At 42.4% G+C, this 18,075-nt stretch overlaps 1 protein-coding gene across 10 annotated transcripts in view; it reads right to left on the bottom strand.

The window, feature by feature from the left end:
• RBMS1 (RNA binding motif single stranded interacting protein 1) overlaps positions 1–18,075 on the bottom strand; it is a 214,062-nt gene that overhangs the window by 122,814 nt on the left and 73,173 nt on the right. For 2 of the 10 annotated variants that reach the window (XM_046018671.1, XM_046018670.1), the window contains exon 1: positions 9,063–9,525. The exons of the other annotated variants lie outside the window; for them this stretch is intronic. In XM_046018671.1, the coding sequence (XP_045874627.1) occupies positions 9,063–9,131 (69 nt within the window). In that variant the 5' untranslated portion in view covers positions 9,132–9,525. Of the gene's footprint in view, positions 1–9,062; positions 9,526–18,075 lie in introns of those variants that run through there. 10 annotated transcript variants of the gene reach the window in all.

Consider the following 18,075-nt stretch of genomic DNA (forward strand, 5'->3'; position numbering starts at 1 on the left):
CTATTCACAGCACACCACACCTCTTAAGTTTCAGGATACTCCCTGAGCGTGGGGCCTGCAGCTCCAGCTCTGCCTGGAAAGGGTAGTGATGTGCAACTCATGGAGCCAAATTAAAGTGGCCAAACCAAGGTCACTGCTTTTCCCCAGGAATGTTCACGGTGGTGGGATGAATACTCTAACCTCTTAAGCACCCTATCCACCCATCTTCCATACTCCTGTGGACGTGGGAGATCTTTTAACAAAAGGAATGCACTTGCTACACTACAGGTGTACAGATACATGTCCTGATGTGCTGTGTAAGTGCTCCACTCCAAAGAATGTGGGAATCCAGGCCACATGTGAAAATCCATGCACCCATATGACACAGCCTCTATGCTGACTTCAGTGCAATCCCAGGGGAGCAGTAAAAAAAAAAAAAAAAAAAAAAAAATGTTTATAACGATCTCCTGGATGCAAAATGAGTTCTTATAGTGGTTTATACTGTGGGCGTTCCTAGCCCCTTAGGCTGGACAATTCTCCCTTAATGAGACTGAATTGCACACGGAAGGGCCTTTTGCATCCCTGGTGTCTGAGCACTGAGTATCAGTAGAATTTAGCACTTCCCCTGCCCTGATTTAACACATTAAAAAAAGTAGGAAATCCCTGTATCAGAATGACTGGGTTCTTTCTTATGTGAGCCCAGAACAAGTGAGCCTGTGCTAACTTTTCATTTTCCTAATCATCTAAAACTAGAAACCTAGGACCCTCTTTTACTAAGCACCCTCCACATCCAGTCACCAGCCAAATCTTGTCAATTCTTTGTGTATAATCTGAAATCTGTCTCATCCAGTACTTCCACATTATCACTATTCTTTTTCACCACTTTATTTCAACTGGGCACTACCTTCTAAACTCAGGCTCTCTCATCCAGCCATTCTAGCAAGCAAGCTATAACCTATACCCCCCTCCCTGCCTTCCAACCTCTACCCTGCAGTCTGGCTAACTTGAATTACTCACTCTTCACCTAATATATTAAGCCCATGCTTTCTATCTTCAAATATTTGTTGTCCCGTCCCTTTCACCTGAAATGTCACTTTCCATGATGTAACCCACAATTCTATGCCTTGAGTTAGAAATTTGACATCATCTTTAAGTTCTCTGTTTCCTTGCACATGTGGTCATAAACTATTTTGGAGGACACAGATCCCTTTGGCACACTGATGAAAGCTAGGAACCTCTCCTCAGGAAAGAGCTAATACGTGCAACATTTTAGACACAATTTACATATTCAAATGTCTATAAAATTTGGTCATCACTCCTTTCCACAATTTAACTGCCCTCTTCTGGGTCCTATCTCACAGGTGTTTTAACAGCTAGCTAACTGATTTCCCTGCTCAGCCTCTCCCCTGAGGAGCAACAGTGTATCCCCTGAATGCCACCAGCTGACTTCCTACAGAAGGATGGCTGTCCCCAAAATGACTTAATTTATGTTACACACTCAATATTACTTAACTCAGTGTTTTGGAGTCAAACTTTCAGTCAAACCAAAAAAACATACCCTTTCCCTTGGAATTGGTCTGATGCATTTGACCTATAAAACTGAGAATAGAGAGAGAGAAAGTAAAGGCAAAGTCATTTCTAGAATCCTTCATGAGGTAGGACTGGTTTGATCATAAATGGTCTTCCAAAAGGGCCATTTTTAGGCAGTTCCCTGAGGGGGGAGAGAGATCTTGTCTTAGGAACAGGGATGAAAGGAAATTCTGGGCAATGGGAATGACACGAAGAAAAAAATGCGATGTAATAACCTGAGATCATACAAAACACGAAGGTCCATATTTGCACCCAACCTACACACACAGCACCAAAACAATGAGACTTCAACAGATTCTGTAAAGTGACGCATCAGCTAACACAGTTAAAAACCCAACAAGGCAACGCGGCTTTCCTTTCTCTCCCTCCCTCAGCCTCCACCTCTTCCTTCCTCCCTCAGGCTCTCTCCTCCTCTCACTGCGAAGCCCTGCAGCCTCCACTGTACACATCTAAAACTCCCCTGATGTACTGAAAATCCCCCTGGGTTACACAGCAACAACAGCCCATGTGAGGTGCTGACATTATCTGCACGGCGTCTCTTACAGAAACCTCATGTTCCAGGATAAATTAAAGACGCCTGTAAAGAAGCCACCACCTCCCACACCACTGCCCTTTCAGAAAGCGGCACTAAACAGGAAGTATGGGATGAAGAGAGTCAGGAGTATTCGTAACAAAACGAATCCAAAGGATTCTGATATAAGGAGCACGACAAGGCCGGCTCTTCACATTATGTGGAAATGAAACACAGGGGACCTTATCTGTCCACAAAACAGCTGTATTTAATTGCAGCTGGAAGTCAAATGGAAACAGAGACAACAGTGGTCAATTTCTCAGTATTTAGGATAGTCACTTCCTGAAAAGTAATCTAGAATATGAAATTTCATATATGTAAGTCCATTTTCCCATTACTGACTCATGAAGATTAACCGGTGTCTCCCAAAATGCTTAAGAACAGTCTGTTTGGTCTGTATACAATAGGAAAGTAGTAAGTTCATAAACATAAAAACTATCCACCGGTAAATAGGTGACTTCCAAAAAGATGGTATTAAGAGTTTGCAGTAAAAAGAAGAATGGAAATTCATAAAGAATAGGAAAGGACATCTCAAAGCTCAGGCACAGAACCAAGGAGTGCCTAAGTGCTACTGGCTGAAATTCTCAATGACGTGAATGTCTTGGATGTGACAATTTGTAAACATTAAAATAATATGATTTTCTAAATTTTTTTCTTCACTTCTTTCTCGACAACTGAAGAACTACATATTTATTGTGGGAATCAAGAAACACTGGAAGGTAGAAAAAATGTAAACAATCCCTAAAAATAAGTCACTCATGATCCTACCTACCAACAGAGGAAAATATTTGTTAATACTTTGGCAATTTTCCTCCAGTCCTTTTTTTTTTATGTACTTTTGAAACTGCAGTGTATGCACGATTAACATATGCGAATATATATGTCTCTCTCTGTCAAATAAATAGTCTTTAAAAAAACCAAATACGAATATAATCTTCCCTAGTTTACACTTTATTGTTTGAAATTTCATTATGTTTAAATAGGCAAAGTGGAACCAAAATACAATTCTATTTATTAGGGTAGCTCACTCTGTCTCACACCAGGTTTTGTTGTCACTGCTGCCACTCACTACGTGCTAAATAAAAATAGCCATATTGATTCATTTCTTGAACACAGAACTTAGTTTGTCCCATTTAATTTTTTTCACCTGTCTTTATTCCAGAAAAAGCCTGCTTCCTTTCCTCACGGCCATCTATCCTATTTTAAAATTTACTAAGCTTTTAGAATGTGTTAAGCAAAGCATTCTCTACAGATGAGAATAAAAACAAACACCCACCAAACACCTACAGATGTTCAAGGACAAAAAAAAAAATGTTTATTTTTTTCTGAGTAATGCAAAGACGGCATCTGTGAAAACCAACTATACAAACAAGACAAAGGAAGGAATTCAGGAAATCATCATGCATATACTAATAATCGTATCTGTTTTCAAGAAAATTAAAAGGTAAAAATTCTCATTGATAAAAGTCACCAGTGCTCTTTTTCTTCGTTCTCCAATCATATCTTTGCATAAAGCAGAGCGGACTGAGAGGTTTTCTTTCCCCAAAGAGAAAGAAAGCACTCTCTGCTAATAAGAGCATGACATGGGAACACTTGTTTTAAAATACGGTGGAGTGCACTTTTCTACTTTGTGGTTCTTTCTTTCTCTCTCTCCTTCCAACGGTGGAAGAGTCTCATCTTCAAGCTCCAGGTCTTTACCCATCTGGAGGCTGCCCCCCACTTTCTAAACATAGTCCATTCTTAGAGGCTGTGTCAAGGTCTCCCAGGATCACAAAGAGCCTCCCAGGACCACCCGCCGTTGCTTGCTCCATGGGGACATTAACAATAACAGCACTTCAGAAGGACTGAGAGCAACAACCCTGCTGAATGGGCACTACCATCCTTCCTTAACGGAAAGGGAGGCTTAGTGAAAAGCATGCAAGTGGTAGAGCCAGAACTTAAGCCAGGGTCTTTCAATTAGGTTGAAGGACCGGTAAAGAAGGTACAGTGTGAAATCTGCATCATCCTCAGGGTTCAAAGTATACATTAAGAGGCAAAATGTTAGTGGAAAAAGAAGGGGAAATATGGTTTATAATTATGATTATTTTATAACTAGTTTTAAAAAGTGAACTGGGTTCCTGGGAGATGGGCTTGCTTGACTGAGCGAATAAAAATACACAGTACCATGCAACACTCGGGACACACGAACATAAGAAATTCTTCACCGCTTATTGGAAATTCAAATCCAACTTGGCATCCTGGATTGCTACCTGACAACCCTAGAATAAAGACCTTTATGAAACAAACAAACAAAAACACTAATAAATTACAGAGCTACACTTCTCAAAGCCGAAATCTGGGACGCTCTGTGCGCCACATGTCTTTGGGAGGCCACGGAAAGGGAAGTGTCGTCGGTCTCCAGCTGTTCGTAGCTGGGCTTCCTTCTCTGTTTCCTGGTAGCAGACCCAGCCCTTGATGTCAGAGACCTAGCTTTCGCCAACTAGGCCATTTAATAAATTCATGGCCTCACAATTCCTGACCCCCTCTCCTTTATATGAATGTTGTGAAGATTAAACATAATTGAGGTTGAGAGGGAATATCATCCATAGATCTTCAAATACTTATTTTTGGTGGAGTGCTTTGGAAATATATTATCAGAAACCTGGGCAAGACAGACTACCCCCCCCCATGCCCTACCACCAAGAACGGGCTTGAAAAGTATTGCCAATATGTGGTGAGCCCAGCTGACATCAGTCCCTAAATGGAAGAAAGAACAAAAACAAGAAATATGTTCAAAATCTGAAGTGAACTACAGAAAATGTAGTGAACCACCAAAAGGGGTACCCAGCAGAGAAAGGGGGTAATCACAGATGGAGAATTCTATACTTTTCAAATGGCTATTGACACATATTGAAAGCACAGCTCCCTGATTCACAAACACTACTGAATCACCAACACACTGAGATAGGCTCATGTAAAAAAGGGGGGAAGACTTTACATGTGCATTCTGATTTCGTTTCCTGCTACCTTCCCCTCAACGGCCAGTCTCTGTGGCCTGAGCATGTTTACCTTCTTCCCAAACGTTTACCTTACCTTCTTGTCAAAACGACAAACTGGGAACAGCTCAGTGTTCATTTAAATATTTCTATGCACTTTAATCTTCAAACTTAACAAAACCCCAATCTACCACACATCGATGGCTGTGAGCAGAAAGTGCTTGAAGAGGATTAATCAACAGCTTTGTATGTCATCCTGCAACAAGGCCAAACACTGAATCACTGCTGGATTCTTCACGTGCAGCTACACCCAGTCAATCTTGAAGAAAGCAGCAAACTATGTAAATCTACTTAAACTGGGCAGGATAAGTACTTCACTCGCAAAAGTTAGCAGCATTTAACAAGTATGGCTATTAGCTGGCCTTGTCATTTGTAAAGAGAGAGAAAGATACACACACACACACACACACACACACGAAAATTCTTGCACCCACTCCTCTACCTCAAAGGCCCCATGGCAAACCAGGATGGTATACAGCAAGAAAGGAACTGCTACATGCCACAATTTGTGAAAACTAATTTCTATGACATAACTGAGTCAACTACTCCGAGAAAGCCGTTCTAAAACTGATGTCAGAAAACGTGGAGAAATGGCTTATAAAACAAGTCAAAGCAAAATGGAAATGTGTTTTCTATATTTAAAGCCTTTAACATAAAGCTATTTTTTTTCTTTTGAAACACAATAAAGTATGCTCATAACTACAGAAGTCCTGATAAGTGGCTTTTGTTTAGGTTGTGGGGCATTTTCCCACAAGCAGACTGGATATGCTTAAGGAATACCATGTGTCTAAAAGGCTCTGTCAACAATCCTAGGATGTATACACACTTCTCTACCAAGGCTTGAACAAGCCATCTTTGTCTAGATACTGCCTACCGGGTTATCAGTTCACTCACAAGTGTCTCACTTTGACCTGAGCCAAGCAGGTGTATTTCTAATGTGCTCAGAGGCCTGTGATGCAGGAAAATCCTGTTTATCCGAGATGATGCCAGAGATCAGTGCTCTTTGATGCCCTCCATATACTATACGGGCAGGAGGGGGACAAGCACCACCTATCTCTGCTTGAACTGAAACTAGCTGACTCCAATACATGTCAAATACAAAGTTTTTAAAAAAGAGGTTCTACAGTCATTCACTGAAGCAATACGTGGGCTTTCAAACAAATATCACGAACCCATCATCCATATCATCCATTTACTTTATCCTTCACTTTCAACCTCACAACCTCCACCCTTCCCCTCAAAAAAAAAAAAAAGGAGGAATCCCTAAACTGGTCTTTTGACATGAGAAAGGCAATGGGCAGTGATGCAGACGAGCTCTGTATGAGTTTCTATTGAGATGTACACATAAGCAGGCAATTGCAATGTGATGGTTTCAAGAGCTTGACTGCCAGGGTCCAAATCCCGGCTCTGCACCTAGGGTTGTACAGACTGGACGGTGACTTAATCTATGCCTCAGTTTTCTCCGTTGTAAAGCAGATAGTCCTGTTTCATAGGACTGTAAAGATGACCAAAATTAGTTAATCCACCTAAGGCACTTAGAACATCAACCAGCAGGCAGCAAGGTGCTCAGTGATGGTAGGCTACTGCTAACACTCACATAAAAAAAAACAAAAAACAAAAAAAAACTACCATTTCCCCATCTTTTCCAAAGGTGATTCCATTTTTTCCTCAAGCAAATTATCTGAAATCAGCTCCAAAGAGCTGCTTATATATTTGCAGATTAGAATCAAACCACATTGTACACCTAAAATTCACCTATTCTTTCATCAAAATGAACAATACAAACCGAAAGGTGCAAGCTTAACATCACAAAATCTTATAAAAAGCATTAATGAGACTTCCCATTTAGACTACGCCAGGATGAGATCACAAAGTCACTCATGGTAACCAGGTCCCCCATGCTGGAAGTGTGCTTTCCCAGTGAATGGCTAAATACTAACAAAAGAAGCCTTTGACTCAAATACCACTGGTACCCGGGGTCTTGTGTCTGTATAATGCCTACACATTCATTTCTTTCTTTGCCTATAGAAAAAAGAAAGTCTGTTTGTTTTTCTGATTCAGTCAGCCCTTTTAGTCTCTGAATCTAAGGAGAGCCCAGTGAAAAGAAGAGCATCTTATCAGCGTGCTCCAGACCAGCAGGCTGTCCCCCTCCACACACAAAACCTCCAGCCCCTCACAGCAAAAGGGCCTCGCCCTCAGAGCCTTTTCCCCATTTCAGAGCTAACACCCCGCCGGGTTTTGACAACAAATAAACGAATACACAAGGCCTTTAACATAATTAGCCATCCTTTCAGGTAGAGAGAGGTGGGTGGAGGAGGAGGGTTCAGGAGAAGAATATTTATTGAAAACTGGCCTCACTGATGAAGTTGATGAAAGTGTGCTGGGTCTGAGCGCTTTATTTTAAATGAGGCCACATGAAGTGAGTTTAGAGATGCCTGGTTTTCAATCTAGACAATTTTAGCATATACTTCAGACAAGTCAGAAATGCAGATTTTTTTCTTCACAGGAAAAAAAAAAAAAAGCTCTTTTTATGCCAGGTAAAAGTTGCATTAACTTGGACAGCAAAGGCACACAGACCAGGGTGTTTACTGCCTTTTCGAGGGAAAGCTAACAAATAAAAGAACCAAAGACCAGAAAACAATACTTTATGACACTGTCACTGTGAGACCAAATTAGCCCTACTCTCAGATATACGTATGCTAAGACATAACCCCCACCAAATGACTTTGAAAACAAAAAGGACTACCTATGATCAATAATCCTATAAATGTCTTTAGGAAAGCCACCAGGCATCCCTGTCATCTGTCATGATCTTAACAGAGCTACGGTCTGCATGGTAGGATGGAGTTCGCTTGTATCATCATTGGGATAATAACTTAATTGATTTGTCTCCGTGGCTAAGGATGTAGACAAGAGATTTATTACGGAAGAAAAATATCTGCAATGGTGTTTTTGTTTTCTCAACAAGCATCTTGCCGCTGACCTCTAAATCAGTTTAACCTTTTCTAAACAGACCTGCACATTTTTTACATAATTTAAAGCTAGGTTTTGTTATTGCTGCTGCTGAAAGGCTCTGTGAGATTTATCACAACATGGCTTCAGTAACCTTCTTTTAAAAACAAAGATGAAAAACAAAACAAAAGGCCGAAACTATAAGCTCCCAGCTCCACTCCTTTTCCCGGCAGGGGATTTCGATCTAACCACTAAAGTGCCTTTGGAGTTCAATCTGTTAAAAAATGTATGAAACAGTATTAAAATAGGAAAAGGCATGTGTATGACTCAGGCTTATCCAAGTATCTCTGCAACTAGGGTGTCACAGGATTTCCCTGTGCTTCTGAAAACTGAAAACCCTGAGAAAGTGACAGAAGTTCCTGTTTCGTCTTTTTTAAATATATATATATGGGGGGGGGCGCGCGCGAACAGACACAGACACACACAGGAACACACACACAAATTGGTCTTCCGGGTTTGCTATGAATCAGGCAGGTTCTTTCGGGTTCTGAGTGAAGATTGTTGCAAACCGATGTTACGACGTATTATCGTACTCTCTACACACAAAGGTTTCGGGGGGGTGCGGGGAGAGGAGAAAAAAAAAACAAACTTGTTGCAGAGCTAGGAGAAGCCCCTGGCCCGGCGCGCTGCGCTCTCGCCGCCTCTCCGCCCTTTCCCCTTCCTCCACGTCCCACCCGGCGCGGCCGGCGGAGACGAGGGCATCTCCCCTGCTAAGGTCACCGGCCCGAGCCGTCCCCGCGGGCCGCCTCCTTCGGAAACAAGGTCACCGCCCAGTCCGGTCCCTCCGAGGAGGAGAGCGGTGCCCGGCCGAGCGCTGGCGCCCTTTGTAAAGCTGGGCGGCCGGCCTCGGCGCGGCATCCCGGCCGCCGCCTCACCTGCTTGCGATAGGGCGTCCTGCAGTTGCTGCTGCCCCCGGGGTTGCCGCTGCTGCTGGGGAAGATCATCGCGGCGGGCGCGGGCGGCGGGCGCGGGCGCAGGGCAGCCTCGCCGCGAGGGGGAGGGCGCAGGAGGGGCCGGCCCGGGCCGCGACGCTCTGGGAACTCCCTCTCGCCGCGAGGCGGCGGCCGGCGGGGGCTGCAGCTCGGGGCTGACTTCTCCTCCGCCCTCGACCTCCGGACTCGCCTAAAAGTGCGGCGCGACAGCGGCGGCGGCGGCGGGCGAGACTCGGGCAGCTCGGGCGGCCGCCGCCCTGCGTGCCATGGACGAGAGTTCGCGCGCGGAGCTGGCGGCGCCGCGGACTCTCCCGGCGGCAGCGGAGGAGCAGCGCCGCCGCGTCCCCACCTACCGCGGCCTCAACCACCGCCCCGAGAGCGCGCCGGCCGGGGGCGGGGAGGCGGCCGCGCACCGCCTCGCGCCGCGCCCAGGCCCACCCGCGCCTCCCCGCCCGCCCTCTGGGCGTCGCGCCCGCAGCCCCGCCGGCCGATCGGCCCCCGCTCGCTCCCTCCCGGGCTTGGGACTGGGGCCGGGGCCGCGCCGCCGGGAAAGCCGCCGGCGCCCCCGCTCCGTGCAATGGTTGGGTCTGGCGCCCCGCGTGCCGCACATTCCTTGGAGTGGCCACCCCCCTCCTCTTTTCTTTTTTCCACCTCGACTCTTTGCCTAAGCACCAGCCTGAGCTTTGCACCCCTGCTCGAAGCCCCCTTTAAGGGTATGGCTTCAGGAAGCACCCAGACACCTGGGTAGCAACTGAACCAGTCCCGGGTCTTCTCTCTTTTCGTTCATCCTGGCTAACTACCCACCACCCCCGCCCCCAGCCTCCCCAAAAAGGTGCCAGCAACCACTCCTACTTCAACCAACAAACCAGCCTTTCGTCAAACCTTTGCCACTCGGCGTTCCCCCAAATCATAACGCTAAAATTTTAGCATTGGAAAACAGGTGTACACTACCCACCCTCTCACCGCAAGTACGGACGGTAAAGTTCTGTACTTCACTCCCATGCCAGAGTTTACCAGTTTACCTTCAAATTAACAATATCAAATAGCGAAAATCACTTACGGCCATTGGGTTGGTAAGCCTTCCTTTAAACTGAATAGCGGAATCCTGCTATACGTTAAATTACAGATGCCACCAAATGTGTTCTATTGAAGGGGCACAGAAACTGCAAAAAGGAGACAAAGGGAGGAGATTGTTTCCTTTGTTTCCCAGTTGAAATTATCCAAGGCGGCTCAAGATGCCCCCTTTCTTGATCACCTTCAAGTTGGGTGTATGAAGCCTCGAACGTGTGTATTGCGGAAGGCCTCTACAGCAAGTCCTACAGGCAGACCCCGCAGGGTCTGGTAGGCTTGCAATCTTTCACGTGGGCCTGTTCAGCTGTATTACAGGGTAGTATCACAGCGGTATTACAAAGTTCTTCCCCTGGCCTCTGGCCTCTAACACCTTGGAAAGAGCCATCTGCCATGATAATGAAAAATCCTAACTCCTCTAAGAAGTGAAGGCACTTAACTATCTGGCTGCCATAAGGAAAACAAAAAGTGTCCCCTAGAGTCTTTTAGTGATGCTGTGGCTATTTGATCTCAGGGTTCTGAGTTTGAGCCCCATGTTGGGTGTAGAGATTACAAAACAAATAAACAAATAAACTTAAAAAAAAAAAAAAAAGGTGTGGCTATTCAAAGGTTTTTCCAGCAGCAAGGAACTGAAACATTTTAGATAATCTGCTGGTGATTTAGCCACCATATTCCACCTCCATATTCCAAGATGCACCTAACATTCTCCAGCAAAATGATGAGAACTAGCAAGTCTCACCTAATTAAAAACAACTATATACACAAAACACGCATATATGTAATTCCTAATTCTTTCCATTAAAAAGAAAAAGCAGCAACAAATGAAATTATTCTAGGCACAGTACTAGGTACACCATGGACAAGTAAGAACCTGCTAGATAAAATTCACAGAAACATATCTGTCCTTTAAAGTGATTTAAATAAACACAGCACAACTAACATTCAGTTGCATGTTAACATTATATATATGCCAGAACTATTTCCTATAACTCCATGGGTTTATGATTGTTTCAGCTGCTGCTTTGCTGCCTCACGTCCCTAGGATGCTTTACTGCAAGTTATCAACCACAGGTATAAACCATAAAGTGTTAGGTAGAACTGTTCAAGTTATAGGTACCTTTTCCTGAGAACTTAATGCCCAGGACCCCAGAAGTTCAGACCTATCATCTATGGAAAAAAATTCCATGTACAACCTCAGTTGTCATGATTGGTCTCTTAGGAAACCACAATCTAAACCACAAAGAACAGCATAGATTAATTTTTCTATGGCTCTGCTCTAAGTTCACAATACTTTTGATGTTGTGCTATTCTAGAATGCTAAGATGTGATTTGATATCCTGCAACAGTTTTATAAGGATAAGGCAAAATTTCAAGTAATAACAAAATTTAAATTAGAATACTAAAATATACTAACAATACTTTATACAAAGTATACTAAGAATACATTAGTATTTTTATTAAATGTAAATAATATTTAAGACTCATTTGAATAAAAAAGATATCAAAATACCAAAAAATATATATGTATAGTTTCCTATAAAGATGAATGACAATCAAGAAAAGAACACAAGGCATATATTTTTTAAAACAATGTCTACCAGCCAGGGTCCAAAAGTTCCAGACTTAGGTAGGTGCTATACTCTTAACTAAGTGAAGCATTATAAAGAAAAGAGAAGACAGCCTCAAAGACTATAAAATGTAATGAAATCACTAAAGCCCAAATGATTCCAACCTAAGAGAAATAACAGAAATATGAAATCATGTGTGTATATATAATCCATTATAGATCATCACAAGTGCTTAGTTGTAAATGATTACAGGGATAGATCTTAGTGAGATTCATCTGGGAAAGTTTATTAACCTTTGAAACAAATACGTTTTAAGACACACAAAGCAAGGAAACATTCCAGAGAAACTGCAAGTTATCATGAGAAGAATAAGGGCTTTGGAATCTGTCCTGTAATGCTCCTTCTCCTGAAAGGGAAACTGAGACTTAGCCGTCCGGGCAGACCTACAACACCCTCCACCCCCAGCTCAGCTGGTGGGTAAAATTATGGGAATCTGACCCAAGAGCAGCCAATCCAGAGACAGGCCAGTGACCTGTGACATGGATCAGATAGAAAAAATGAACAGAGCCAATCAGATTCTCACCCTTGGGAATCTGATTCAGAAAACTCTAAGAGCTGAACTAGTTAGGAAAGGGGCAGAAACTGCAACAGTGCCAGAGGGTAGAGTTGAGGCCACGAAAAGCCAAAACCATATGCAAGCCAAGGTTATGAAGAAGCAGAAACTATGAGTAAACAGGAAGCTGCCTGGCAGCAAGCAGAGAGTAAAGCAGATGCCAGGAGCGGGTGAGCACTTGGCCGTGAGATGATGAAGGGAGCAGCAGTCCCCAGAGCTGCTTTGGCTTCCAACAGCCCCTCCATGTATATACTTAACCCCACACCCCCCTTCTTCAGATGGCTTAAGTGAATCTGGATTTCACAATCCAAGGAACAAAATTTAAATAGCCGAATAGATCTGGCTCCACATTTCAGCTTCTCACTTACTAGGCACATGGCTTGGGGCAAGTGAGTTAACCTCTCCCAGTCCCAGACTCCTCACAGATTGTCTTAAGTATACATACGGTATAACAACAAAAGTGCCAAACTCAATAAATGGCAGCTGTTATTACTGTTTTTCCAGGTTTTATAGCAGCGGTTTGTAGATTTAAGTGGGTGTACCGTATACATAACTGATACCTAGGACGTCTGGCTGACGACCATCAAAGAGCAGGAGCAAGGGTATAGATGGAATTGACAACAAGTGAAGGGGCTTTCTGAGTCTGTGTACACTACAGACTTAACTTTCGGAGGTTAAAAAAAAAAAAAAAGTGTGGCAAAAGGTCTGTTTCAATAGCCTAGGTGCCTTAGAGTTTTTCTCCTGCATTTGTTTTTGTCCCATTTCCTTTAAGGAAGTTATGTGTTGGACCAGGACCATTTCGGTATGAATGGGAAGACCGTGGGCAGCATGAGAGATTACACTCTGTAAGGCAGGAGGAGTCTGCGAAGGAGGCTAATAAGGACTGAGCCAGTGGGTACAGGCAGAAGCCTGCGATCTTGGTAGAGGAGAGGAGACTCGCGACCTCCAAGAATGTGTAGACCTGGAATTTGAGCACCCGAACTTAGGAGACACTTATCCCAAGAAACAATCTGAAAATGTGACTTTCATTTATAAATCACTGACAACAATCCTGTGAAGTGGGAAGGGAGAAAAGGCTCCATTAACAGATGACAGGGAAGAAGCAGGACTGACTGACCTACCCATCACTCATAAGTAGCAAGCAAGCATTAACGCTGAGACCCAGCTCCGGTTAAAAGACTTCATCCTGTGCTCCTTTAACTCTATAATGCTGTCTCCCCACAAAGTCTTATAAATAATGCTTCAGTTCCTAGGTGAGTACTGTAACCCCTACAGCACCTGAGTTACTATACGGTAATAACACAAGGCATTAAGTGGTAAGTCCCAGCCAAGTGGTCTGGACGAGTATGCCCTATGGGAGTCTGCCAGAGAGAAAGATAATATGGGATATATGACATGGGTGTGCGAAGCTCTGACGAACACATGTTTTGTTTGAGAGCCATTTAGAAAGAAGCATTATGCAGATGACCAGAAAGAAAGACTTTAAGATAGAGGGCTTGGATGAGACAGCAGTGGATTTGGGGCAATAGCTGCTGAAAGCATGGCTAATCGATGAACTCCCAGAAGGGAACAGATGACAAAAAGTCAACAGGCTAGGAAACCCCCTCATTCCAACACACACACTACTGAGTCCCGCCGAAGAGAGGAGCCTTTGAATGAAATTACTACAAAGAAAGTACAGTGAGGAAGCTCAGCTTTGAAAGAAGAAAAAAAAAATGGGGGCAAAGAAGATGTCCAAGGGGGTAAGAATTAGAACATCTATATCAACAAAAGAACAAATCTATAGCAGGTTTCTAGCCCTCTATCACAGCTAAAGCATTTCAGGCACCTTGTTTTATTTGGATCACATTAAAAACAGAAAGGACTTGAGGAAAAACTCATTCAACAGTATTTCAAATTACAATCTTTAATGAATAAAATATAATCACATGGTATTGGTTAGTATAAGCAGTTCACACTAAAAAATTGTTTACATTTGAGAGTCTCTATGTTTAAAAGCTCACAAAGCCTCCGGCTCCCAACAAAAGAGAGAGAGGGGGAAAAAAAAGGAGAGAAAAAATATGAGGTCAGCAGATTCTTTAAATTTCTATTCTTTCCTGGTACAAAATAGAGTTGATAAAGTACCCAATTTCCAAAGTAGCAGCAATATTTTCTATTATTTACTATTTTGCTTTTTAAAAAATCTACGATCCTTATTCCAGACTTAAAGCCTCCCTAGGCACACATAAAATCATATGATAGAAAAATGAAACCACTATAATAAAACTATAGCTCTATAGCTAAAATCCTAGAATGCATACAGAACATAAACATACCCCTATTCTGTAGAGTCTGGCCACAAGCAATAATCCAATGATTCTTAAATCTATTCTGGGGAACCAAAACCAACAGTCTTTGCCCTACTACTGCTTCTCTGCATGGACTAATAAATAATAGGTGTCATTTATTGAGTAACTACTATACTCCAGGCACTATCTCAGCATGTCCCCTGCCCTGCCTCCTTCTCGCTTTCGTACACACACATACACAAGGAAAGAACACTTATCCCACTTTATTGAAAATAAAACTGAAGTACTGAAGCTTGGAGGCTTAAGGAACTTTCCCAAGGCCATAGGTCTAATACATGATGAAACTAGGGAGCTTGAACTCAGGTCTCTCTGACTCCAAAGTCCCCTGCCTCCAATAACACTAAAAATGGTTATTGTAACTCTTAGCTAAGGGTCAAGTCCAAACCCCATAGGGGGAAACTTTAAGGAAGACCAAGACTAAGCATGTGTCTTCCCCAGTCACCATCTATATGACCTCAGACCTCCTCACTTAAAAAAGGATACAGGGGGTGCTCTTTCTCTGTCTTAAATGAATGAATAAAAAAATCTTTAAAAAAAAAAAAAAAAGGATAGAGACAACACTGAATTTTCATTCAGTTGAATATGAAGGCAAGCTTTTCATAATTAGAATATGCGGTTAATAGTACAGATATATATTCTCACCTAACCTAGTTCCTAAATCTCTTTTAACTGATGGTTACTAAGATATAACTCTTTTCTTGAATCAGTTTCATTTTCTGGGCTAGTTGGTAGAATGGAGTTGGGAGAGATGCAGAAAGAACCACCTTCTAGAAGCTGGGATGGTGGCAACGTGGAAGGTACTTCCAGAAACATGCACTGGAACTGAAAACATATTTTCCCTTGAAAGTAGTGGTAGACCATATTAGTGATCAGTTTCATTGTGGGATTTATAGATGCTTATAAGTCAACTACGATCCTAATCATTATTTAGGACACTTCTCTCTATGGCAAAACATCCTCCGAATCTGAAGCAAATCACTTACACTAAAAAACATTTACACTAAAAAACTAAAAAACTTTTAGTATAAAAAAACACTAAAATAATCTGTTCATAAATTAGTTATCACCCTGCTCTTATAGAATAGCTAATAAGGGGCGCCTGGGTGGATCAGTCAGTTTAAGCATCTGCCTTCGGCTCAGGTCATGAACCCAGGGTCCTGGAATGGAGCCCCACATTGGACTCCCTGCACCGTAGGAAGCCTGCTTCTCCCTCTCCCTCTGCCTACCACTCCCCCTGCTTATGTGCGCTTGCTCTCTCTCTCTCTCTGTCAAATAAATATATAAAATCTTAAATTAAAAAAAGAATAGTTAATAAAATTCAAAGCTTTCTTATATTTCTGGAACCATGGCTCTCTGTAAGTTAAATTTCTTTTCCAAAGTTTTTCTATAAAAATAGCTTTATGGTGGGGCACCTGGGTGGCTAAGTCAGTCAAGAAGCTGTCTTCGACTCAGATCATGATCCCAGGGTCCTGGAATCAAGGGCTGCATCGGGCTCCCCACTCAGCGGAGAGCCTGCTTCTCCCTCTCCCTCCTCTGCCTGTCGCTCTGCCTACTTGTGCTCTCTATTGCTATCAAATAAAGAAATTAATTAAATATTTTAAAAATAATAGCTATATAGGTTCTTACTCTTATAAAAAAAAATCTGGGACAGGGTAAGGCTATATGAATTAAAAATTCAAGATTTTCATCTTTATTTTGAATTGAATTTACATCATTGAATATACATCACATTGAATTTACATCAAATTCTATAACAAAATAAAAGAGTGTCAATTATTTAGAAAACTAGGACAAAGAACTCCAGTTTTCATTTATCGTGGATTACGGTTTTTCTAAATTACCTGGACGGATGCCTCAATCCTCTATCTTCTATTTTTGGAGCTGTTATTCTCCATTCCTATAGCAAGCCTATAAGAAAACAAGTGCTTATTTTCAGAATACTTTGAGATAATTCAATGAACTGTCCATGAATTAGAGTCAACTGTACAAATTATGGAAGATATGAAATGATCTCTGAAATTACAGGTTCCCTAAAAGATGGAAGTAATCATCCACTGTGTGAGAGCAAGGGAAAGGGCTGAGGTGAGCAAGTGAGGGCTGCTATGCCGTGGAAAGAGCCATCACATCTGTCTCTTGTTACCTGGGAAGAGACAGAAAGGACTTAGGGAATCAACAGAATCTGTAGAAAACTAGAGACCCCCTCTCCCCCCACAAAAAATCTTGAAATCATGAAAAACAAAACTAGGAACTGGAATGACCATCTCCTCATGAGTAAAAATCAGCTGCTGAACGACAACTTTGAAGAGTACACAGTAAACAGTTGTTCATGGGACACACAAAAAAAACCCTCCTGTAAGCTCCCACTGACAAAAGGTTATTCTAAGACTCTCCTAAATATCTGGGGGATGTAACGAATGTTTACTCCATAGCACAAATGAGGTTTTAAAAGCATTTAAAACCACAGGAGAAAAAAACCCCAGTGAAACCATTTCCTTTCTCTTCCGTTGCTACGATTACCATTAAATGATGTCTATTTCACCTGAACAGGAGGGTGACAGGACAGTTAATGATGTCCTTTAAGAAAATAAAAATGCAGAGAAGGTTTTCATTCTCCACTGAATTATAAATGTAAAGGTTCAAACAAGAGAATAAAGTATTAGGAATGAATTTCTATTCAGTTGAGTATGTACAATGGCAAATTTTCCAACATCAGAATATTTAGTTTAAAATTCTGGAACGGGCTAAATACAGAACTTATTATAAAAATTCCCCACCCAAAGTGTCCTTAAGAATGACTAGTTCTGGGTTATCTAATACACTTAACTCATGGGGCAAACAGATGACAAACCTGTCGCAAATTGATACTCCCCAAGCGAAGACAAGGCGAATGAGGAAATTCTGATGTTGTCAGGACAATATGACTGATCATGACATCAGCAATTCCTAATTCCAAACTATACAGAACACTCCCAGAATGCTGACAACATATTAAATAGATCCTCCCAGAACCACCCTCCTTTCAGCTTCCTACCTAATACTTGATCTAATAGCAAATATGATAATGTTTCAACTAAAGGATTATGAAGTGTTAAAATCCTGTTAAATTCTTAGGATACTTAACTGTGTTAAAGTCTCAGGGAAGGAAGCAGGGCCACTTTTTTTTTTTGAACAGGTAATACAGCCTTGAGTAGGTTAAACAACAAGCCCAAGGTCATGAAGCCGGGAAATAGAGAATCTCAGGGTTGGAAAGGATTATTAAGGGCCAGGCCCTGTGCCTGGCATATAATAATCATTCACTAAGGATTGCAATAATGGAAGGACTGCTACTGTCTCTCTTCGGACACCCTGACCAAAAATAA

This window comes from Meles meles, chromosome 9, assembly GCF_922984935.1.
Source record: "Meles meles chromosome 9, mMelMel3.1 paternal haplotype, whole genome shotgun sequence".
NCBI classification, from domain to species: Eukaryota; Metazoa; Chordata; class Mammalia; order Carnivora; family Mustelidae; genus Meles; species Meles meles.